Here is a 24,595-nt window from a genome sequence, read left to right on the forward strand (position 1 = left end):
GTTAGGGAGAAATACTCTGTGCCTATACACAGAGCCAGTCAGAGATGAGCTACGAGGCAAGTGCCCAACCTGGGAGGGGCGACAGAAGATAGGTATGACCCCAAAACAGCCACGACATGTTTCCTCTGTTCTTACATAGGCATGAGCTCACGTGCACCAGGAAGGGAAGGTCCCGGCACAATTCACTCCCCTTCACTCTGACCCCTCAACAGATGGATAGCCAGACATTTAACAGCATCCTGCTCACCCCATCCCACCTCCCACTAGCAGCAAGCAGAGCCCTTTTCTTTCTCCTGCACTCCTCCCTGAGCTTACAGCCACGCCAGTGTGCAGCTGAAAGGTCAGCTGCGGGTCCGTCTGTCACACCTACACCGGCACAGAGCCAGAAACCCACCCTCTGTCCCCAGCAGCCCTCTCCATTGTTGATATTCTGTTTCTAACGCTTTGTTCTGCAAGGATGCCTCTGCAGTCCAGACATCATATCCTGGGGTGGACTTGAATTGCATAAAGCCCTACTAAGCTTTCAACGATTCAGTGGTTCCATACAGAGCAGAAACTGCATGAACTGCAAAAAGTCACCTGCAACAGGCAGACCCTTTACCACTCACCTCCTAGTCATGTACTGGAAGGTAGGGTAGTCTGGCCTCCAGTTACTTAGTTTGCATTGAGGGATACAAGCACAAACACTGAAATTACCTCTTTAGAACAAGTCCTTTTGCAAATACGACCCAGAAGTTCACAGCACTAATGTCACTGTCTCCCCATGGCATGAGGAGGAGCCCATTGCTTTGCTACATTTCTCAGCACACCTGAAGCTGTGGGGTTTATTTTGACCTTTTTTTTTTTAAGCTTTTTTTTTTTCCTTTTTCCCTTTTATTTTTAAATAGCGTGCCCTACAGTAGATTCACCCCCAAACAGCCAAAGAGTTTCCTGAAAACCTCATCTCCACAGGGCTCCTGTCCACCAGATGGCAAAGTTTGTGTTCAGGTAACAGCTGCTTTTACTTAATGTTCTGACTTTGGGAGGCAGAGGCTGCTGCTTAGAGGACACGTGATGGCAAGTCCTTGGCTAACAGATGGGACAAGACAGTAAGTTCAGCCAGGGACTGAGGTTCGGACTTCTGGCTGTTTGCCAGACCAGGGAGTCACATCATTGCCACAGTAAGGGCAACACAAAGAGTGGAAAGACTGAACGAGGAACGAAGACGAGCACATTTCTTACCTGCATCACAGATGCACTCTGCTCCAGGGTAATAGTCTATCAACAATCATTTATACTACCAGATAGCAGGTCCTATACACATGGCCAAGCAAACAGCACGAAATATTTTGCGGCAGAATCTTTCATATCTGAGATAGTAGAAATGCCCTTTCCCAAGCACTGAACGGCTCATTCTGCAGCTGCACACGCTATTGCAGCAGGATCTGGAGTATATAACAGCTCACAGCAGTTCTCACATCGCAGCCCTGTTCCCTAGACAGCATTCCCAGAAGAGACATCTACCCAGGACCTCAGGACTGTCTTTCTGCACTTCTTCAAAAGCAGCTCAGGGAATTTTAACTCACTGAGAGGGGTGCAAAAACCATTAGACTTCTACCTACAGCCAATACCACCCTTTGGTTCTGAGACACAGCATCACGTTTGCTCTATAAGGAAACACAGCTCCTTCAGTATGACTTCATGGTGCCCTACTAACCCTGACACAGCTAATCCAGTCCCGTGTCTCCTGCACAGCTCCAGTTTTGTCTCTCAAGACACCCTAACACCTCCTCCATGCTTCCTTGCTCACAACCTCTGAGCACGCCTGGCTCAAGAAATCCCAAACATGGACACAAATTGAATTTTGTCAGCCTAATGCTAAGGATCAGCCCTGAAAAGTCAAGGAGAGTGTCCTGGAAAGCCCTGGCACTGCAGCTGCCAACCTTGGCCTTCCAGGCAGCTGGTGTGGACAAAAGTTGGCAGCAAGGTCCAGCCCATTCCCCTGCTCAGGGCAACCTGTGGCTGTCTGGGGCAGCTGCCCATTTTTGCCCAGCCCTAGAGCCAGATCCGCCCCAGGACATCCTAGGCTTTGGGTCTATTTTAACAGCCTTCCACAGATGCTTCCAGATCTTCACTAGCTACCACCCTGTGCAGAGACACTGAAGCTAAAGAAAGGATATGCTGAAAGATACCCAAAAGTTAGGGTTTATGACCCAGCTCTTTGTCAAGGGCATTTCCATCTGTGCAGATTCCTCAGGGCACACTAACACACGCAGAGTGAAACCTCACAGGGGTGAGTGATGGCCTGACCTCCCTGGGTAGGCTCAGCACACGCAGACAAGCAGTGGAGCTCCCCCCTTGCCTCTGCACCCTCTAACTTCTTTCAGAGAGTATACATGTCTCACTTGCTCCCCAGGTGCTGTAAGGGAGCACACTACTAACTTGCAGAAGCTGGAGCCAGCTTAAAAATTCCATCAATTAAGTGTTGGCGGAGGTGTTTGGAAAGACATTCCGATATATATATATAGTGCTATAAAGTGTTTCCCTAGAAACTGAGAAAGAAGTTGAACAATACGAAAGTACCCAGGCCTGCTAACAGCTATCGCTGCTGCTGAGCGGTGTCTGGGCTGCAGGGAGCATTCAGCAGAGGGAACTTCTTTTGCAGGGCTTTTTTGGCTACCAAGGATTTCTGGCTGGTAGCACAAAAATATGAAAAATGAACCTCTACACCAGGTCTTGCTTCCCTGTGCCCTCCTGTTTCACCCCTCTTCTTGCACCCAGTGTCGGCTGATGGGAAATGCTCTGTGAGTCTGTGGCTGCAGACTGAGAAATGCCCCATGCATTTTAGTGCTCCCAGCTTGCAGATTCCTTCCTAGGTGCCCCTGCTGCATCCCACCACCCCAGCACCCCCAGGCATGCAGAGGGCAAACCCTACAAACCCAGCAACCAGCCTTCTTTTGAATGGCGGCTTATAAAATGGTTTATTTTGTTCAACAGCACAGCTTATATATGGCCGTCTCTACTGCTGACATAAATCAATACTGTTACATTTTTCCTCATAAAGGATCCGTACAGTTTTACTTTGCTCTTTTCTGGCACTGTGTGTTCTGCCTGCCATTATCCTCAGGAGTAAGCACACTCATCCACATCAGCTCAGCAAGTGGAATGGGACATTATATCAGTTGTATACCAAGGGATAAAGACAATCAGCTCTCATCTACATGTTCCTCTGATCACGGCACTGTTCCTACCTGGGGGATGCAGGCAAAGAAGACTGGGCTCTGTAGAAAACCTTCTCAATCAGTATGTCTGTCTCCACAGATACCTTTCTGGATGGATGCTGCAAGTATTACAGGACTATTAGAGTTGATCTTCCTTTAGAAAAGGGACTAGGAAAAGAAGAATGCTCTAGGCTGATTCTGGCCTGTTAAATGACATTTTAGCCTGGTATTTCTCACCTAAACAGAAATATGATCAAAGTCATTGAGATAAACAATGATTTAATAATGACTCAAAGCACAGAAGCTGGAGAGGTTTTGAAAAGAGCTTGTGTATATATAAGAATAAACACTTATATTGCAACTTCCTGGAAGAATCTTAAGCTGTTTGCTTTCCACAAATCCCCACTCGCAGGGCACTCGGAGCACACAAGCTCTTTACTAAACCCCTTCTGTTTTCTACACTTTGGGTCATTAAATCAGACACTTCCTTAGTTCCAGTCACTCAGGACCCAGCTTTGCCCTTGCCCTAAGAGCCATCTCTGCTTCCAGCCTGGTTTTCTGGCTGTCCTGCCTCACAGCTCAGCTCCCGGTCCCCTCAGTCCTCACTGCTGGCTGCCAGCATCCTAAGCTAGGGGAGCACAGGGAGCAAGGGCACACGCCGACTCCTCTCTTAGGACATCCCTTAGTTACTCCCGGGCTTCAGGGATGGAGCTCTTTGGGTCACTCTCTCTCCGGCTACTGACTATGGCTCCTGCTTCCTCCCAGGGGTGGATGAGGGGAAGAGACCAAAGACCTTCTCTGCCTCTTTCTGCAGTCAGCCATCCTGCCAGCGTAGCAGCTTTAGGTAACAAACCCATCCTAGAGCCAGCTATCAACAGCATCACTTCTGGCGGTCCACGGAAAGAGGAGCCTCTTGAGCCAACACAGCAAGGCTCTGGGTTTGGGACTCACTCAAACGTACAACCTGACTCAAAAGGGCATATCATCAAGGTCTGTTGTCAGAAACAGTGTTCACTATGCCTTTGGGTGAGGACTTTGAAAACAGCAGCTGGGTTAAATAATGGAATATTTTCTTTGCTGGCAAAGACACACAGCTAATTCAACCAGTTTGATTCCTTGTTCCCTCACCTTGCTTCTCATTTCTCAAAGTCAAGACAAGATTAATGAACCCCACATGACTGCTGGAGGGCTCTGCATTTTTCAGAGTACTTCAAGCCACAAAAATACCTTCAGCCACAAACTAAGGAAAGTAAAGTTGATAAAGCCAAGTTTGGAAGCAATTAACATCAACCTAAAATTCAGCTACTTTGGGGGCTCGGCTTAGAAATTAAAAGAAGTTACTGTTGTGACAAACTCAAATAATACATGGTTTCTCCATAGTTGATTTAGCAAAGGGAGTCTGCCTTCACCAACAGCTACAACCAAAAGGCTTACATAAGAGCTATTTACTTGCACTCAACGTTCTCCTGTTTTTTTTTTTTCAAAAACTTATTTCTCAAAAGCGTAAACAGCCTCTCCCCAACACCTGAGGAAGCAAGAAACCTTTACACAGTGTGACATACACAAAACAGCTCTGACCACACTCAGGAGCAGCCCGTTCAAATAGCAAAGGGTTGCCCTTGTTGCTCAAGAACGTAAGAGCTCCAGCCAGCAGAACCACAGCTCTGCTCTCCCAGTCCTGGCTGCACCCCTGGCAATGGGATGAATGAATCAACAATGAGTGCTGGAGCTCAAAGAAGGGAAAACACACCAGAACGGGCAACCACACCATTCAGAACTGACATACATTCGAGTCACCTGAGCTCCCAGCAACGTGAAGGAGTCACATTTAGCTGCCGTGAGATAAGGAGGGACTGGCACACCAACAGTGAGCTTTACTTCATTCCTGGGTAGCGGGAATGCACTGCAGTGAGATGAAAGTCTTACCAAAGGTCTAGAAGGCTTTAATAGTCTTTAATAAGGCCATTGCTCACTCACTGTGTGTGGCACATTTGCAAACTACTCTGGCAAGTGCCCAAGAGAAGCAGAGCCCTCTCCGGATGGCTCCGCAAGGTCTGCAGGTGCTGTTCCTGGTACACAGAAGCTCCTCTCACGGTTGTCATGGGCAGAGTTATTATGTACCTACCCACACTCTGTAAAGCCCACTGCCTGGTTTGTACACACAAAACCATGGACTCCCAGGTGACTTCTGTACACACCGACTATGTCTGGTTTCACTGGTAATTTGGCACAATGGGAGCATATCAAAAGCAGCTGGTGCTGCGGCCCCTACGTCTCCACTCTATGCAGGGCATGGTGGGGTATTCTGGATTAGATTTAGCCTGGTCTCGCTTCCTGAATGTCCCCACCACACCTGAACGTGCGAGCTGCATGGTTTGAGCCCATGCTTCAAAACCTGTAGTCCTCATTGTGGCTGCAGAGTGCGTGGTGCAGAGCTGCTGGTTAAATGCCTTCCAAGAGAAATGTAGCTCCTCAGTCCCCTTGCTAAGCGCTACGTGGTCTGAACTGATACACCACGTGTGGGGGTGACCAGGGCATCCACCTTACTGCTGTTCTGCACTGAAATGTAAGGGTAGGCCACAGTAAAACAAACTGCAGCAAAACCATCTCTGTGCCTATTTTCCTTTTGTATAATCCTCAAAGAGATTCAGCCTTCTTCCACTTTCTCTGAGGCTGTCAAAATCACTGTGTTTGTATGAAAGTAAAATTGACTAACGCACCAAACCCCAGAAAAACTGAAAAAAAGAGAAGCGCAAACGTGTTTTGAAGGTTTGTAGACATTTACAATAACCATGGGCAAACACCTTGACAGGAGCAGGCAGGGCAGCAGCCTGCTTGCTAAAACTCTTGCAACAGCTCTGGCTCCGAACAGAGGACTCGGTGGTGTGCCACAACCTTCGGGGGAGGACGAGGTCTGTGCCAGCCAGGGCAGCACCGGAGGGATTTGCAGGAGCTCCTGCCCCTTGGCCGGAGGGCAGCAGCAGCAAACAGCATATGGCCCACCGCTGTGCTAGAGCAGGTCAGTCAGGACTGCTGTACTCCTGTTTGTAGTGTGCCCAACTAACATTTTTTATAAAGTTGCTGGAAATGAAGAGAATAAAGGGAACATCTTTTTCCCCCCATATTCTAATCGATCCAAGGGTTCGAGTTTTAGTTCCAAACCACTTGACAGCATCTCATTAACTTGCTGCCTATAATAAATGTGTCCAATAACAATCACCAAGTCACACAAAATTAAAAAATTCTGTAAAATATAAATTGGAAATACTTGCGAGGTCATTTATTTTTCTACTCTAGAATTAGAGCAAATCAGGTCTGCCACCCGCCTTGGCCATGATAAATGCAAGTCCCAAAGTGGACTGTCTAAAATTTCCAGGAATGTCTCTCTAACCTCACAGTGCAGCCTTTGTAACATTCATGGCCAAATTTTTGTACATTTGTACAGTTGACTCTGCCTGCAGCACTTCAGGTAGCTACAGAGATGTAACACAAACACCTGTCTACAGATGATGTATGCCATCACTTGGCACCCTCTGGGGCACCTCATGAAAATCTGTTGAGGGCAGGATCCCTGCGCCCACAGCCAGCCCAGCTGGCTGGAGTAGGACACCTGTGGCACTTGTTGCTCTGAACCAGTGAGTGACATGCTGCTTCCACAGGGCTCAGCTCTAAACAAAGTCAACATGTCTCTCTCTCCTCCCATGCTGCTCCTGCCCTCGTGTTGTCAAAGGATCTCCCATTTCCCCAAGCTTTGCTCCCCTCTGGAGCATCCCTGAGCCCTGCCGGGATGGGCAGAGAGGACCCAGGTGCCCCCACCTCTCAGGTTTTCCATATGCAGCTCTGGAAAACAACACGTGGAAGCCTCTGGCTCAAACAGAAAACATTTGGTATTTCACAACTCAGCAAAAAGGCTGAAATCGGGGCAGACAAAGGAGAAACATCAGCTGCTTGCTGGTAGCTGACAAGCAAAACTCTCAAAACCAAAAACCCATGGTTTGGAAAAGTGTGGAGCCAAAATAAAATCAAGTGCCTACCACAAAGTCTGTTTATGTAACCCGTCACACTAAATGAAGAACTGCCTCAGTCCAGCTCTGAAAGAGACCCTAGGAACAAAGGAATAAAATCATTCCTGCTCTAACGAAGTGAGGTCTGACCGCAGTGTTTGATCAAAACAGCTGGGGAGCAGTGAATCAATATTGCTTCAGGAGAGCTTTCAAATTCACATGGATTTTCATTCATCAGATCCCCAGGAAGAGCTTGTGTTGCCTCTTTTAACATCTAAATGGGAAGCTGGATGAAGTAATTCACCAGATGAGAATTTCCCCCCAAAAGATCCTCCCACTGCCCTGCCAGGGTCAGACCGCAGCAGCTGCCTGCACCAACCAGTCTCCAGAAGAAGCAGCCTCTTGAGGCACTCTGCAAAAAACCTTTCCCCAGGCCCATGCAATGGGCATTTTCCACAACAAGCTGATCAAAGGAGACCCCCCTGCTCTGCCCATGCTCCGGCACCCCCCGAGCACCCAACCCTCCCCCTCCCAAGCACCTCTCACTACACTCAGGCTACTACGCATACAGGAAAGTATCACATGTAGGAAGAGAAAGTCTAATTCTGATCGGTGTCAGTTTTATTTGGGTTTGGTTTGGGGGGGCTTGGGGGAAGGGTGAGGTTTTGGCTAAGGGTTTTTTTTGGACCAGGATTAGGGCTGATTAGAATTATAGCAACATTCAAAAATAGGAAGACAGACATAATGTTCTGTCAGTTCCTACAAATAGCAAATTACAAAACTCCCAATAGATCGCTTCAAAACATCAATGCTTGGTCAGACCTACTCGGTGTCTGTCTCCATCAGTGGCAAATAGCACAACTGACAAAAATATATGGGTAAGGTAAAGATATGTCACGCTTCCCTCCTGGTATACAGCCTCCCTGTGTCCAGGCACTTGTGGTTCAGGCACTTGCTGAGACAGTTTCTTTGTGCCCCTCGGTGTTTGTGAACTGACAGATTCTCCTTCCGTGAATGATGAAATGTATACTGGGGGATTTTTTTCACCATACTGAGAAACAGAAGATTTTTTTAACTAGTGTCTTTAGAGGAAGGAAAGATTGGAGGGAAAATTGCCTGGTGTCAGCACCTTAATTCCCTTTACAGAGAAACAGCAGTAGCCTACGCATTTAACTACACTTCTGGTATTAAAAAGGCAAGACAAATTTCATTAAGCAAAACACATTACCTCTCAGTATTGATTACTGGGTTATAAATCCGACCTGCTAAGTGTGCATTAAAGCAGCAACCTGGAATTGCTGGTGTCTTTCGTGACACTTGAGTAGGTGAATGAAGACCAGAGATGTTCTCTCTGATAGTACAGCACTTTGAGGAGGCTCATTAAGAACAGAAATTGTCTTTGAAAATGTATTCTCTCTCTCTGTGCACGCAACGTGCAGAGAACGGGTTGTGGCTTGCACAGAGCACATCCCAACCAGAAAGCCCAAGAGCTGGGAAGCTGTGACAATAGGGTGGCATGACAGATCCTCTCCGAGGTGTAAGACCCTGCTCCCCTCTTTTCTGTACTGTTTCCTCCTGATCCCTGTTCAGCAGCTCCTTAGGGAAAGGTTTCCTGGAAGACCAGAGTACATGCATTTGATCTCTCTCTGTCAGCGCAATTTTCTCCGAGACATTTCCCCATGTATGTGCCACTTGAGCATCCAGGCAGGGGGAAGGGTGAAGAATTACTCCCCGAAATAAAAACATGAAACATCAAAAAACTAGGCCTTGAGTGGATTTTAAGAAAACTCTTTGTGGAAACATACACCTGTCACTGCAACTGAATACTGTCTCCTCCTGTGCCTGGGCCAGCAACATGGGTTTGGTCAGAAACTTGATGTCCTTGTGTGAAGTGGGTTTGGCGGGTCTAAGTTCAGCTCCCCCCACCCAGTTCAGCATCACCAGCAGCCTGGCCAGTCAAAAGGCCAAGAAACAAAAGGGACAAATGCTAGTCCTACAGAAAGACCCTGCAGATCACACCTGAGGGAGAATGGCAGCGCTGATGCCAGGCCTGTGTCCCAGGGACAGCTGCAAACAGGATTTCTAGCCTTTTTGAACAATTCCTGTTGGCAACACGCTTCCAGGATCAAAATGTTCCACATTGAAGTTTGTCTCTCACTGATACCAGTAGCGTGCCCAGGGGGGTGAAATTATTTCAGAGATATCATTTTTTTGCTTGCCCAGTATAAGGCAGCAGAGATGAGGTGGTAAGTTTTTAGGCCATTGCACCAAAAAGAAAAAAAACCTGGAATCAGACTTCCAGCAGGCACTGACAGGCCCATTCCTCGTCCTTGATGGGGCTCTATCCATCCTACTGCAAGAAGTCTTTGACTTGGCTATGCCACATCTGACGTTTACACAAAGAACAGGGAGACACTACACCTTCACAGAAGCTCCAAACTAGACATCACCTCACAAGCAGAGACCTTAATTTACAGGCAAACAGAAAATACCACCCTGCAGCTTTGCAAACACATTTCATGGTTGCTGCTCCCATGAAGTTCACCAGCTAGATGAGACGTGATATAGGAGGAGCCACGTAGTTTATCCTACCTCACATTAACGTCAAGTTCTTCCATCACAGGCAATAGGCATAGGTAGCTGGGAGTTCAATGTCCATAGAAGAGACCTCGTCCTGCAGCGGAGAGAGTTAGAAAGGACAGATATAAGTTGCAGGATCTCTTACAGATGCACATTTACCCCAGTGAAGGTGCCCATATGCTGCCTTTCTGTCCCTCTAGCCTGGCTTCTCTTGAAAGCAGAAGTTATGTAGACATGTCAAAGTGAAGTCATACCATTGCATAGAGCTGTCATAACTCAATTTTCTGTTTTCTACCCTAACATATATCTATCTCACACCAAGGTGCATGCCTGGAAGCACAAAATCAAGCTGAAGTGACAGACAGCCCTTTGTGGCTGTGCATACGCCACCCGTAACTTAGGGCTAACAGAGCACTTCAATGTCCCAGTGGCACACTGGCTCCACTGAAAACAACAAAAAAAAAATCCCCCTTTTATGAGCTAGGATCAGCCTTTAATCTACTCCATGATCATGTCTTCTCCTGGGAACTTCTGGGATTTAGATTCCCAGAGGATAGTTCCAGCTGCAGCAAGGCAGTAAGGGCTGCTACACTGGCACAGCGAAGAGGCTCTTCTGGACAAATGCTCAGTTTCCATAGGGGTGAGGAGAAGCTGCATAGGCAAAAGTCACATGACGCCATGCATAGGATACAGATCACATCTAAGACTGTATCTGTCACAGTCCTCTGTAGACATCTCGTGTCACTTGCTGAAAAACGCCACTCTCTCTAGTGCTGCCTCTAACAGCAGCAGCTCCTTCCCTCTAATTACCACAAATGAGTTAATAGAAAAATAAATTTAAAAGACACAAACACAAAGCATTATACCAGTGCACACAGCATACTAGGGTGTACCCAGTGAGCTCTGGGTGCTGATATGGGAAGGGGCACATGCAAAAATACCCCTGGTCAATCCATCCTGTCCTTCTGCAAGTTATATCTCCCAATGACCCCAGAGGGATCCATGTGTATATATTGTCAAGGACTCTCACACCTGAAACAGTCTTATTTCTAGAAATAAATGCCAGCAACATCAATTACTAATATAGGCACCATTCTCATGACCTGATCTCCAAGATCAACTTTTGATGAAGCTTATGAAAAAACATGTTGCAATTCTGGTGACACCAAGGAGCTGAGCACTGTGATATGTGACCCCTTCCCACCTACGCTTCCATTCAAAATCACACGTGACAGCATGCACACATGTAGCTTAGAATCTTCATGGTAATGTTCAAACTTTCAAAGCTACAAAAAGTAGTTTTTTTAAATACAGTCAGCTCAAGAAGGCTTGCAAAACTTGGCTGGGAAAACGTAAGTAAGAGTGCTTGGTAAATTAGTTTCTGTTTTCACACAAAATTAAAACATTGACTTACCACTAAATTAAAACAGGTTTCCTGTGACAATGTATTGTACAGCCTTATGAATACTTAATAGCAGCACTGCAGTTACAGAGAACTAAATGATTTGCAGCCCAAGTTAAAATAAATATACTTACTCCCAATAACACTAAGTGATATAAATATTAATGTGATTTTTCATTCTATCAAGATTCCATCATGACTCCAAAGAAATGAATGTACCATCTTAATAAAGAATTTGTGTATTTGCTGCTGTTAATCCAGTGGAAAAAATAGGATACGTTTCAGAGCACTTCAGACTGTTGATTGCCCCTTGTGTTGTGCCTCTAGAGAGCCAAGGATAACGCCACCACCACAGCGCTATTAATAACAACTCAAATGTAAATAATGCCATTGTGGTTGCTTGGCTTCAAAGCTAAGATTGTAATAGTACTGACTCAGACTTCCTAGACACGATGCCAGGTTTGCACTGCAAACGAACACCCACTACCCAGGCCTGGTTCACTGTTTACCAGAACTAGTACTTCAGTACGTATAGACTATACGTGTTTTGCAAGCAAAAAAAAATACTTGAGTCAAAAGGGCATTTTTATCTGAAGGTGGAAACCTTCAGAATTTGGCCACTATTTACAGCTTAAGCCTTCAAGTGGTTTCAAAGGGCACTCTGGAATCTGGTGACTTAAAGACTACTGCCGTATTTTGCAAATACAAGGGTGAGAGGTCTAGAGTTTCTGATCAAGCCACCTCTGTGGCCCTAAGACCTGACCTCCAGCTTTAATTTGGGGGGGAAAAAAAAGCTCTCCTACACTCCTGCTCTGGAGATCTTCCATAGCACAAAATGCCTCCTCGCAAGCTGCTGGGATGGCTGCCTGTCAAAGATGCAGGAAGAAGATCCTGGAATATGGTCTTGGGGATGTAAAAATACAATCAATAGTCTTTGAGCTCAAATGGACAACAAGAAACCTAATTATTTCATCTGCAAAGAGGTTTAAGTAACTGCTTCAAATCATTCATTTGTTCAGCATATAGGTTAATTTTTTTTCAGTTAATTCAGACGCAAATCCATCAGAATAGGTCCGATATGGTGCTTTGTTTCCATGAGGACAGGAATCCATTCTTCCCTGTCCTGTCATTTCAAAAAGGATAAATAAGAACCTAAGAGACCATTCTATAAACTGCAACAAAACCCATGAGGTCTTGACCCATCCCCTCTGGCTGCCAGAACGATTTGTGAGCACCGGTGAATTCTGCCTAACAGCATCCTTTGAAAGCCAGTTGTCTCGGTTTACTGGGGAGGCACAATGAGATTGACTGATCTCCACCAAGAGGGCGCAGAGCACGGCAGAAGCAGTCCCTGGACATAAGATATAGATATTAAACTGATCTTAACCCTGAGATAGCACAGGTACGTCACAAGGAAAATCTGCTCAAATGTTGTTGACACCGACTCAGGGGAAATTGTTCCTTGGCTGCGTCGAAGGAGAGCGGCTTCCTCACTTACTGCTGCAGTGGGAAGTTATGGAACTGCTTTGCAGTTCTTGAATTACAAGGAAAAGCAGGGGGACCCAGCAAGAGCCGAGGGTAGGAATAAGAAAAAACAGAATAAAAATCACTTATCTGCACCGTCACCGTCCCCCACACTCCCTTCAGTATCAGGGTTTAAGAGGTACCTTGTGAAACTTTTTAAAACAAGCAAAATTCACAATTTCGGTACAATCAGGATTGTTGTCCTACCTATTCATCAGCGTGTACTTTTCTACGCAGCCACCAGCACTGCTGGTCCTTCAGTCACAGCGAGTGTGACACTTAAAAACCCAAGAAAATATTTTTGTTTCCATTTGTATTTTCTTCACTTGTGTTTATATATGCAGTAGAAATGACATTTTTGGCACAAAATAGCAAAAAAATGAAGGTTTTAAGGATTTTGATAAATCTAGGAATTTTGTACACAAATACCCAGCTACATCTCACTGTGCCGTTAGTGTTTCTGGCAGCCACCCCATACACTGTGACCACGTTTCTTATATTGCACCTCGTATACCGTTTACTTTTATCATTCTTTGTATATTCCTAAGCTCTGCAGCCCTAAGAACATTTTTTTTTTCCCCACAAGTGTTATTTCTTTCCCCACAAACAGGCACCATTTGGGTCCGAACGGGCAATGCCTTTAAAGCCTCACACCCCACAGCCCCCCAGGATGGGAAACCTCCCACCACTGCACAGGAGACCCACGGTGTTTGAAGGGCTGCTAGTACTTATGATGAAGCATATAATGAACATACAACGAAAGGACACTAAGCAAATGACTTTATTCAGCTTTCCTCAGCTTCTCCATACTGGATTTTAAAATTGGATCTTCCTTCCCTTTTGCTCCCCCCATGACACCGCAGTGGTTACTTGTAGTTGTTGCAGACTTAAAGAAAGTGATGTCAATACCATGCAACAAAAAAAATCTCGACAAATTATTCTGTAAATGTGTCTGGCTCACACAGAGGACCCGGTGCTATTTTTTATTATTGAAGTGATTACTCATACTCAATTAGGAAGCTGTTCTCTGCCTCAGAAAGGCAACACTGACCTCCTAACTCAACCTTTACACCCTTCATCACACACAATATTCCCTTCAGCACAGGAGAGCGGCTCTGCCGTTGCGTGTGACGGGGATTAAGGCATGTGGAGCCACGCACATCCCTGTGGCCAAGTCATAGTCCCTGAGCATGAACATCCAGCTTCCGACAGCTCACAGGCAGTCCCTGCTCTACAGCATGGGCTGAGGGCAACGGTCCTGAAAACCCATGGTCTTCCTCTCCTGGGCTCCAGAGCTTTTCCATCATGGGTCTGCCGAGAGCAGCCCTGCTCACAACCTGCTGCAGAACCTGACTGGGGCTCCGGCTCTGGTTTCTCCTATGAATCTGGTTCCTGGCTCCTAGCACGGGCTCCTGCCCAGAGACAGGTCCGCTCCGCTGGCCAGACTGGAGAGTCAGGCTGAGCCTCCGCACTCCAGGTGCGCACCCAAATGAGCCTTCTTGTGTGTGTCCTCTTCAGATTTGGTACCAGGGGCTGCAATGAAAAGCTCACCACAGTGATCTACCTAAGGACTTCGATTACCACGAAGGGCTAAATTCAGGCAGTGAAGAGAAATTGCTTCACTCTTTCAGGTGTCAATACAAAATTAATTTTGATAACTCCTGCAAAATGGAAGAAAAAATTTTCAGTGATTGTGTACATCAAAATTCCAGTTTGGGCTCACCTTGTTTGCTTGATTTTCCTGCAGAATTTTGTGATTTTAATACGCACTGAAGTTACACAGTATCTGTACCATCATGCTATCATGGAGACCTCTACAGTAACCGAAGCTTTCTACATTACAACAACAACAAATCAAACATGGAACTCTCTAACAGAAACCCAAACTGAACAAAAAAATAAAGGCCTTTGCAAAGAACTGTTTGCCCAGTGAAATTTAACTGAAGTCAGTACTCTTGTTAGTGTTTTCACTTCAGCAAAGCACAACATTTTTAAATGCAAAAAAAATACCCGCCCAGCATCTCCAGCAGGCTTGACATGACAGCACCATAGACTTTCCTTGTGAGACAAGAACTCATTTTATTCTCCAGTAATCATTGCCACCAAGAGCAAGACAGACATACCACGTGTGTATGACTAACCTTAGTCATCACTGCACAGGAGACTGGCTCCGGCTTGGGAAGGGTGATCCAGTAATAAGCCTCAGCAAGGCCGCACTGATGGCATTTGGGGAAGTCAGAAGACATCCATCTGTCAAGATGGGATCAGCTGCATGCTTGTGCCTCACTCCTTCACCTGACACACCACCGAGTCACCTTAGCAGATGCTCCTCTACCTCTGCTCCTTCTCCTCCTCACCTCCAAAGTGGTGGGGGATAGGAAAGGGAAAATGCAATGAGAAGATGGATAAACTGATGTATCTTCCCAACAAAGCTGTAGGGAGTCTCGGGGAAACTTCACTCAGTGGCTGTAAGGTATTAACAAAGAATTCATTTCTCAGAGACCATAAGAAGTTAGCTGGTGGCCAACAACTAATTCTGTCTCTTAAGTGACCATCAGCTCATCTGCTCTATGGCCTTGGGTCTGCCCAGTAGAGATGAAAATGTTCCACCAGATGACAGCAATAGCCATGCCAGTCTTCCAAGACATTTTCCTTGCAAGGCACTGATTAGCTGAGACACTGACACATTCTTCAACCAATTCACTTCCATCCCACTCAAGGCCCATCTAGTTCCACTTTCTGTCACTGCTGAGCTGACGACAACAGAGGAATTGAGTCATTCCGAAAAACTTACACCCCCATTTCCTGCAGTGCTGGACTGTGCTGCTTCATCATTTCTGACATCTTAAACGAAGCCGCTTCTAGGGTGGACTGAGCAGTCTCAAAAGCCCATCTCATTTTACATACAGATGAATATGTATTTACATACAGATGAATATGTTCCTTCTGCTCTACTGCACCAGAGAGGAGACAGGGGTAACCCTAAATTCAGTTCCTGAGTGTCTCATGCTCCCTGTGAAGAACTGAACTTATCACTGCAGTTCTCCAACTTCACTCTTCTCTTTACAAACATAAGGTAAAAAAATGCCCTTTTCCCCCATCCTTGGCCACCTTTGTCTTTTTAGAGCAGGGTATGGTGTGCAGCGATGATGAGCTGATGCAACCTCCAACTTCAGCGTAGACATCCTGCAGACGCCTGTTGTTTTTGGGTAACACGGAGCAGTGGACTGATAAAAAAAGATGTCTCAGATGTTTGGAAAGCCTATTTAGCCTTGCCATAGAAATTGCTGTCCTCTACAACACAGAGTATAAGTTCTTGCAAGTACAGGGAGTCATTTAGCTTTCATCCAGTATTTGCGATTCCTGATTGAGGCCAGAGGAATCACTCTAGCATAAATAAAGACTACTACTACTACTGCTATCCGAATCTGATATTTCAAGAGGCTCCTCAGTTTCTGGAGTGAACATCTGCCAAATTAAAGCTGTGATTGAATAAAAAAAAGCTGTTGCTCAATTCCCACCGCATTTCACATTTCGGGTTGTGACTTTTATCATAGCTCCACCTTCATCATTATCAGAGAAAGAGAAGTTTTTAGCAGAGGCTAACTGGACAAGATCTTCCCAGGCTGCATTAAACCAATGCTGTGAAGTGACAGCCACCTCAACCCACAGACAATTTCTTGCTCATCACTGCAGAGCAGTCCAAAACCCTCCAAGTGTCGCAAGAGAATATCCTGCCCATGACAACACTTGAGCAGTAGGAAATACCAGTGATCAGACTTGTTTTTTCCCAGATGAAATAGCTCCGTTTCCACCGCCCATTAGGGTGATGAAGGCACTGCCTCCTCCCACAGCACTTCTTGCCTTCTCTGTCACTGCTGTCTCTTTTCTCCCCACGAAGGACAAAGCTGATAAGAAGTCCCTCAGTTGTCAGCAGAGACAGATTGCTGAACTGATTTTAATCAAATGTCATTCCAGCAGGTTAAAACACAACACTTAAACGTAGAAAAATAAAAAGATAGACATGACACATCACCTGAAGAAGAAACTGGAGTCCCGCTTTAAATAGAAAAAGACACAAGAAATGTCTTTTCACTGAAGGGTTATTTTTCAAAACAGTTCTTTAAATTCAGAGAGCCTCTGGCTTGACAACCCAAACCACAAGCACTGGGTTTAATGGGCTCGTGTTCCCGGGGGATGCAGGAGTCGCAGGTGGGCCACAGGTCATGGAGGAAGCCAGCACCTTGTGCTCTCCTGTTTGCAGACAGGCAGGCTTCTCTTCACATCAATCTGGCCCTCATGGCCTCTCAGCTGTAACCTCTGTGCCTTGTCAATCTTACACCAAGGCATTCTGCACTTCCAAAAACGAAAGTTTAAATCCCACGTTCGAGTACCAAAAAATACTAACAGACAGCACAATGTAAGGGCTGTTCCCTTTGGAAAGGGCATGTGGAAGCAATTCTGCCTACTTGTTCTCTAGGACCAAATATTTACAGCAGTCAAGTTTCCATGGGCTGTTCAAGGGTGACTTTTTTTTTTTCCCAGTGCAGAAACACTTGTACAAAATCCTTGTTTACACCACGCTACATTTGTGTAAGAGTTCTGAGGACAGAAAGCAGCTATAAAACCTGCGGGGTTATTTACTATGACAGTAGTACTATGACACTTCACAACTTGCTCCTCTCACCTTCAGCAATTATTATCAGTTGGTAACCAAAACACTCCCAAGTCTTTGAATGCAGTATCAAACCCTCAGCATAGGAAGCCAAGGGAAACATCCAGCTTGAGTCTGTGGGCCTCTTAAAAAGACCAAGATACAGTAAAAGATATCAATCAACAAATGAAGGCAAGAATGGTGGTTGAGTTCAACGAGTGCATCAGAAGTGTGGGCAGAAACACAAGATGGGCGTGAAACCCATGACACTCACAAATGGGTTTGTGTTTATAAGGACAAGCCACAATGTTAGTGCTCCTCATCACCACAAGGGACTAGAAACCATAGGTGTGTTTGATGGGGATTTGTACAGGGCTACCATGTTTCCTTCTTACCCACGTATCATAAAACTTCCAAATAATTCACTGTAAATTTTCCCTCTCTAGAAAACACACCTTCCAGCTACTCTTGTTCTCCTGCCAGCATACACCAGGGTATGGAAACCACTGCCCCAGAAAGGCACCAGCTGTGTTTTCTGTGCCTGCACTCAAAAAAACTTAACTCTGTTCACACAGCAGAGAAACGTACACTATAAATGCTAGTAAATATAGAAATCCTTCAGTTCTGACATGGTGTGATGGTCCTGAAGGTAACTCACAGCTCCTGGACAAGCTACAGGACACCCAGCTCCATCACTAACTTGCTCTGCCTCTACAGATGGCCACACACACAGCGACCTGCTGCTCGCTGCAGTCAAGAGCAGGTCTACACTTTACACAAGATCCTTGCTTTTACCAATTCTTTAATAAACTACTAGCCAGTATGGTGCCCTCCTACTGCAAAAGAACTTTAGAGATAAGTGCTGGTGGTCTCGTGGCAGGGGTTAGCTCATACTCCAGCAAGAACATCGCAGCAGCGACGGGCAGTGACCGTGTCACTCCACAGCAATTCTCTGGTTTACAGCAGCCCAAGGCTCCAGGCTCTGGTTTAAAAAGCCACCCTGCTCCAAAGCAAACAGAAAATGACCCGTGGAAAACACACGTTACTATGGGCATTCATCTTGTCACAAAGACACAGTGCTGCGCTGTTCTGAGCTCTGCTAATGACCATGTGCCGGCAGTTGGCACCTTGAGACAGCTGAGGAAAAGAGCAGTGAGAGCAGAGACATCACGGGGAGAGCGGTACTGGTCCTTGCTCTGCCAGCTGTGCAGGCAAGCCCTTCCCACCTGGTTTTGTTCCTCATTTGGATTCCCATCCTGCCTGCAAAACCACTAGGGTAGCACTGCGTCACCCAGGCCACAGAGGGGGACCATGAGTCAAAGCAGATGAGCAAGCCAGGAAAGATTCCTCATCGTGCTCTGCAGATGAGCCCTCTGAGGCTGCCACCACACCGTGGGCACCGTGATTCATTCACAGCACAATAAAAGGGACCCAAAGTGTCACTGGTCTTTTGCACTACCTTCCACGCCTGCCTGATTTCCTACGTGGGTCCACGTGTGGTGGACACGTTGCACTCCCCACCTGGAGGTCACGCATTACTATAACTTTATTGTGTTGGAATAAAATCCTCCTGATTTGTTTTTATTGCTGCCATAAGGTGCTTTTGTAGCTTACGAAACACAAGCAGGAAACAGCCTCCTGCTTTGAAGCCCAGCGCTGAGACATGCCAGTCACTGTGTTTATGGTTCTGCAACCCCTGGACTTCAGCAGAAACAAGAGTATTTCCTGGCCAAGGTATCTTTGTTCATTGTTATTACTTCTGTGTAACTATGATTAAGAAATCCGTAGGGTTGTGCTGAATTATGTCCCCTGTAATTTCAGCTGGGCAAAGGGTTTAGGTGAAGCTTTAAATCTCGAGCATTAAAGCTTTCCTGTTACTTCTGTCTGACCGAACCGACTATTGACGGGAAGCTTTGGGGTGCATCTGTCTGAACACCTTTGCAGCAGTAATCTCACAGAGTCTTTATTTATATGGAAATTTATAACCCATGGTGTGAAAGCCTACAGGCACAGACCTTACCCACTCCTGCCCAAGGGTGCCAAGAGACCTGCTCTGACCTGAGCACTGCCCTTGCTAAAAAAGGCCCAAATAAAATCCCCAGAACTCTGTAAACATGGGGGGTTAAGAAAAATAAACCAACACAAGCATGAAGCTGTTGCCAACATATCTCTCTGGGCAACAGCACTGATCCCACACAGTTTAACTCATTGCACCACATTCACACTTTCTCATCAACTTTCTTGATTACCACTGACAGAGCAGAGCCAGGAGGTTTCTGCTGCCCCTGCGCTGGGGTGGAAATGCCATGGCCTCATGGGACATCTTAGAAAATCAAGCAGAGACAAAATCCCCAGAGCTCTGAGCCACAGATATACGTAACCAACCCAGCTGACTCATACCTCTGCTGCCATTTCTTCACACTCCATTAAAAGATGACAGCTTCTGGAGAGAAAACTGGCTGAGTATGTTCATCTTAAACCTGATCTGCCTCCGGCTCCCTTCAAAAAATTAGTTGAGCAGCACGCTAAAATAATCACAGTCCCCAAGAGGCCACGTGATTCTCCAAATCTGTACAAAACATATAAAGTGCACAGCCACCATCTTTTCTGTTTAAGAAGCTGATACCATCAGGGAAAGTCAAAAGGTTAATTAATTAATTCCTTTTCTAAAAGACAGAGATGATGCAAGAGGGAACATGCTATAATACCTCCTCAGCACACCGGCTCTGATGCTACCTACAGAAGAGCTTGCTCCAAATACTTGATAGCAGTAACAGAATTACTTTGAGATGATTGTAGGTACTTACATACTGCAGCAATAAAACCGCAACCTTCTCTGGTGGTGGTCAGAGAGGAACAACTGGAGTATGCAAATTTTCTTGAGAGAAAGAAGTTAAAACAGTCACCATGGGGTCAGTATCTAACCAGGCTGGGCTGGCAGTTGTGCTACCCCCCATGCACTGCTAGCAGCAGTCTGGGCCAAGGGGACTCAAACAAGAGCCTGTGCACCAGCTGCAGGCTTTTACCACTCATCATCCCAGGTGGGAGCCACAGGTGATCCCACCACAGAGCAGATATTTGTAAGTCAGGGCCAAGAGCTGTGCTGGTAGGGATTGAGCAGAAGTTGGGTCTTTCCCTGCCTAGCTATGCTGAGCTCAGTACCTTCCAAGATGCTGCTGATGTTTTCAACTTCTTTTAAATTAAATTACTGAATCCTTCTCAGGTTATTAGAAGTGAAGAAACCAAAATAAACTTGAGGATGTGAGAATGTAAGAGTTGGTTCTGGAGATTGTTTTTTGGTGGGCTAAAGCTGAAAGCCTGATGGCACTCCTGATGGGAAGAGAGAAAAGGATAAATGAGCTCGGAGGATAAACTGCTTTCAAAAGGTTATTTCCAAAGTAAGAGTGACAGGACATGCTTTAGGTGGGCTGTGAGTTCTCATCAGCCAGACTCTTCAGGTAAAACAAGCTGTCCAGACACTAATTGTGTCTGATATCAGACACCTGGCAGCTATGAGATGTCATGTGGCTCATTTTCAGTAGTTTCAGAGAACAGTTATTTCTACCAGCGCACATACTTTGAACAAGTGCATTTTTCAAGTTCTGCACATCTCAGGCTATTAATCCTTGAAAAATGTCCTCAGGCTGGTTTCTGTCAGGTCGTCTGTGATGTACCCTTTGCCATTGCTTCCCTCGTGAGGGAGGCACGATAATGGCATCCTGCTTTGCATTGCTAGTGAAGTGCAGGCTTCCTAACACCCCTGCTTGCTTTAGCTCTGCAGGGAATCAGCAGCTCTCCAAAGGAAGGAAGGGACTTAAAATCTGGCAGGACTTCAATGTAGAAGGCTTCACCCCTCATTTCTGGTGATACTGGAAGGACTCTTGGATGTGCATCCCACTGAGGATGAGATGTGCTGAAGCAGCATCTTCTGCTTCATACCCTGGACCAGGCATCAGCTCCACAGAGCTCTGTGGGTTATTCCCTCATCTTGATGCATCATGTAGAAGACAGGATGAGCGTGAGTACATTTGGCCAAGGCTTCTATGTGGGATGTCATGGTGCTGCACCAAGAGGAAATGTTTAGTGGATTAAGAAATGGTGATCACAGCAGTTCTCTATGTTTCTGAGAAACCAACAGGAAAAAAAAACAAAGCAGGAATATATGAAAAGACAGATGTGCATTAAAAAGTTTAGACAGTAATGTTTTTAACACCCCTGAAAACAGTGAGTTAAAACAGAAGGAAGGGTGTAAACAGAAAAGAGCGATAACCACTAGGTCACAGACCTGCAGCACAGAGAAGCCTCTGTGCCAACAGCCCCGTAGGGAGGCACGGGTCAGATGTCACAGCTGACAAAAAAATACACAAAACACTGTAACGAGAAGAAAAGGGAATCTGGTAGCTGTGGATATAAAGTAAAAACCTGGAGAATGGTCAGAAAGCAGTAACAGTTGTAGACAAATCTGTAAGCTGCAGAAGAGGTTGAATTGAGCATTTTGCAATGAAAAGAAATATAAAAAATTAGGTTGATCAGCTGGAAAACAGTGGAGTTGTTGACCATGATTCAGGAAAAGCAGACACCACCAGTAAATACTTCTGTCATATTTTTAGGAGCCATAATATGTGTTGATGAACTTTTCCATCCCTGCACATATTAAACAAAATGTTAAACAGCAATTACTAATGTTAGACACTTCAAAATTAGCAAGTCCAGATAATGATATATTTTTCTTTAGAAAGACCTTCAAGAGAGCTATAAGGAACCTTACACATGGTTGATCTTGATTTCTAGTAAACTTGGACAATCACAGTTAACAAAAAAAATGTACCAGTATTTTGAAAGAATAAGGTGGATAATCTAGGTAATTATAAGCCTATCAATCCAGGATTGCTCTAGCAATCTCTATCCAGCATGATAATAAAATGGATCATAAAGAATGCAATTCATCAAGAATTAAAGATGGAGAATAGAATTAAGAATCATAGAATCATTTAGGTTGGAAAAGACTTTTAAGATCATCGAGTCCAACTGTTAACCCAGCACTGCCAAGTCCAGAGTTCCCTGCCCCCTCTTCCAAAGGACATCAACTCCTTTTCTCCCTGAGTTCCAGCCCAAGCTCTCTGCTCAGCCAGGCTGGTCTTCCCCGCCAGCTCATCTGTCGGCACACGGGGACAGCCTGCTCCTGCACCTTGAAGACCTCCTGCTTGAAGACTGGCCAGCCTTGCCGGAGCCCTTGGCCCTTCAGGGCTGCCTGCCCAGGGACCCTGTCAGCCAGGCTCCTCAACAGCCCAGTCTGCCCTCCACAAGTCCAAGGGGGCAGTTCTGCTGACCTCCCTCCTTCTCCGAGAATGGAAAACTCCATCATTTTGTGATCGCTGCGCCCGAGGTGGCCTCCAGCCATCACATCACCCCCCAGCCCTTCTCCCCTCACAAACAGCAGCTCCAGCAGGTGCCGTCCCTGGCTGGCTCCCCCGCCAGCCGTGTCAGGCAGTTCTCTTCCACATGCTCCGGGAACCCCCGGACTGTTCCCTCTCTGCTGTGCTGTAGTTCCAGAGACATCTGGCAAGTTGAAGTCTCCTGCAAGAACAAGGGCTGGCAACTGTGAGACTTCTCCCAGCTGCTTCTAGAATATTTCGCCCACCTCTTCACCCTGGCTGGGCGGTCTGTATCAGACTGCCACTGCCTCACCTGCCTTGCTGGCCCTCCGCCTGGTTCTTACCCGTAAACACACAACCCCACCATCACCATCGTTAAGCTCTAGACAGAATTTGGCAAATCACTGTGGACCAGAGGGGAATAAATTTGCCATCTCGGTATTTTCAGTGATAATCAGCAACAATACTGCTGTAATAAGTTGCTGTATTCTCTGAGAAAAGCATTTGATTTTGGCATTACATGTGGTCTTGATAAGGAAGCAACGACAGTATCGACTCCACACAGGACCCCTGAGCAGAATTAAACCCAGTATAGCGAGAGGTCTCAACATACATGCGAAAATGGAAATGCTGCCCAGCAATTCTGGTTTTAGCATGGTCTTCTGGGAATCTGTTATAAGTTTTCTGCTACTCAGTTTTTTACCCATGACAAGGAAAAATCCCTTGAAATCATCACTTAAGAGTTTGCTGGTGACCAAGATCAGTGGGATTTCCCTTGTGGGGAAAGGCTGGGAGAGCTGGGCCTGCGTAGCCTGGAGAAGAGCAGACTGAGAGGGGATCTTACCAAGGGCTACAAATATCTCAAGGGCGAGTGCCAGGAGGACGGGGCCAGGCTCTTTTCAGTGGTGCCCAGTGACAGGACCAGGGGCAATGGGCACAAACTGAAACACAACATGTTTCACCTGAATATGAGGAAGAACTTCTTTACCTTGAGGGTGACAGAGCACAGGAACAGGCTGCCCAGGGAGGCTGTGGGGTCGTCTTCTCTGGGGACATTCAAAACCCACCTGGACGAGACCCTGTGCAGCCTGCCCTAGGTGACCCTGCTTGAGCAGAGGGTTGGACTGGATGATCTCCAGAGGTCCCTTCCAACCCCAACCAGTCTGTCAGTCTGTGATTCTGATAAATTTAACAGGCAGACACTATACAGAGCAATGTGAATTGCTTGTATACATCTTACAAGAAAACAATATGTAACTGAGTATAGCCAAGGCAAGGCAAGATGTTTGGAAGCCAAAATAAAGGCAGTATTTACAGGACAGGGACAATTTGGCCTTGGAAACAGATGACTGTGAAAAGGAAATGAGGTCCCTGCTCATCGTCAGCTCAGTGCAAGTCCCTACTGCCATTTGTTGTGGCTAACATTGTTCTCAGAAGAATCTTGAAATGAGAAAGCAGGTATGAGGCTGCTATGCTACCTTTCTCCATGCTGATGTTGACATGTTGGATAGCCAGAAACACATAGGGGAAAAGCCATGAACCTTATAAAAGAACATGAAGAGATGTTTTGACCATAGGATGCTTCTGGAGAGGAATCTAATTTATCCCAGCAGAGGCTGAAGAAGGACTTGAGTATGTCCTGCAAGGACATACTCAAGAAACAGGTCACTAGTAACAGGACAATCCTGGTGGCAGAAGACATTCTGGGGGCTGAAAGGTGAAACCAAGCAAATTCAGACAAGCAAGAAGATGCATATCTTTGACTTGCACTGATTACGACTGCTGCAGTCAAACAGCGCAGCACAACAAAACACACTCCTGTTGGGAGGCAAATCTCTGCAGATAATGGCAAAGCA

General features: G+C 46.1%; 1 protein-coding gene across 4 annotated transcripts in view; it reads right to left on the reverse strand.

The window, feature by feature from the left end:
* The window catches only part of HTR4 (5-hydroxytryptamine receptor 4), a 142,036-nt gene that overhangs the window by 87,660 nt on the left and 29,781 nt on the right, over nt 1–24,595 (reverse strand). For all 4 annotated transcript variants that reach the window (XM_055811489.1, XM_055811490.1, XM_055811488.1 and 1 more), the window contains one exon: nt 9,797–9,878. In XM_055811489.1, the coding sequence (XP_055667464.1) occupies nt 9,797–9,822 (26 nt within the window). In that variant the 5' untranslated portion in view covers nt 9,823–9,878. The remainder of the gene's footprint in view (nt 1–9,796; nt 9,879–24,595) is intronic.

This window comes from Falco peregrinus, chromosome 8, assembly GCF_023634155.1.
Source record: "Falco peregrinus isolate bFalPer1 chromosome 8, bFalPer1.pri, whole genome shotgun sequence".
Lineage (NCBI taxonomy): Eukaryota > Metazoa > Chordata > Aves > Falconiformes > Falconidae > Falco > Falco peregrinus.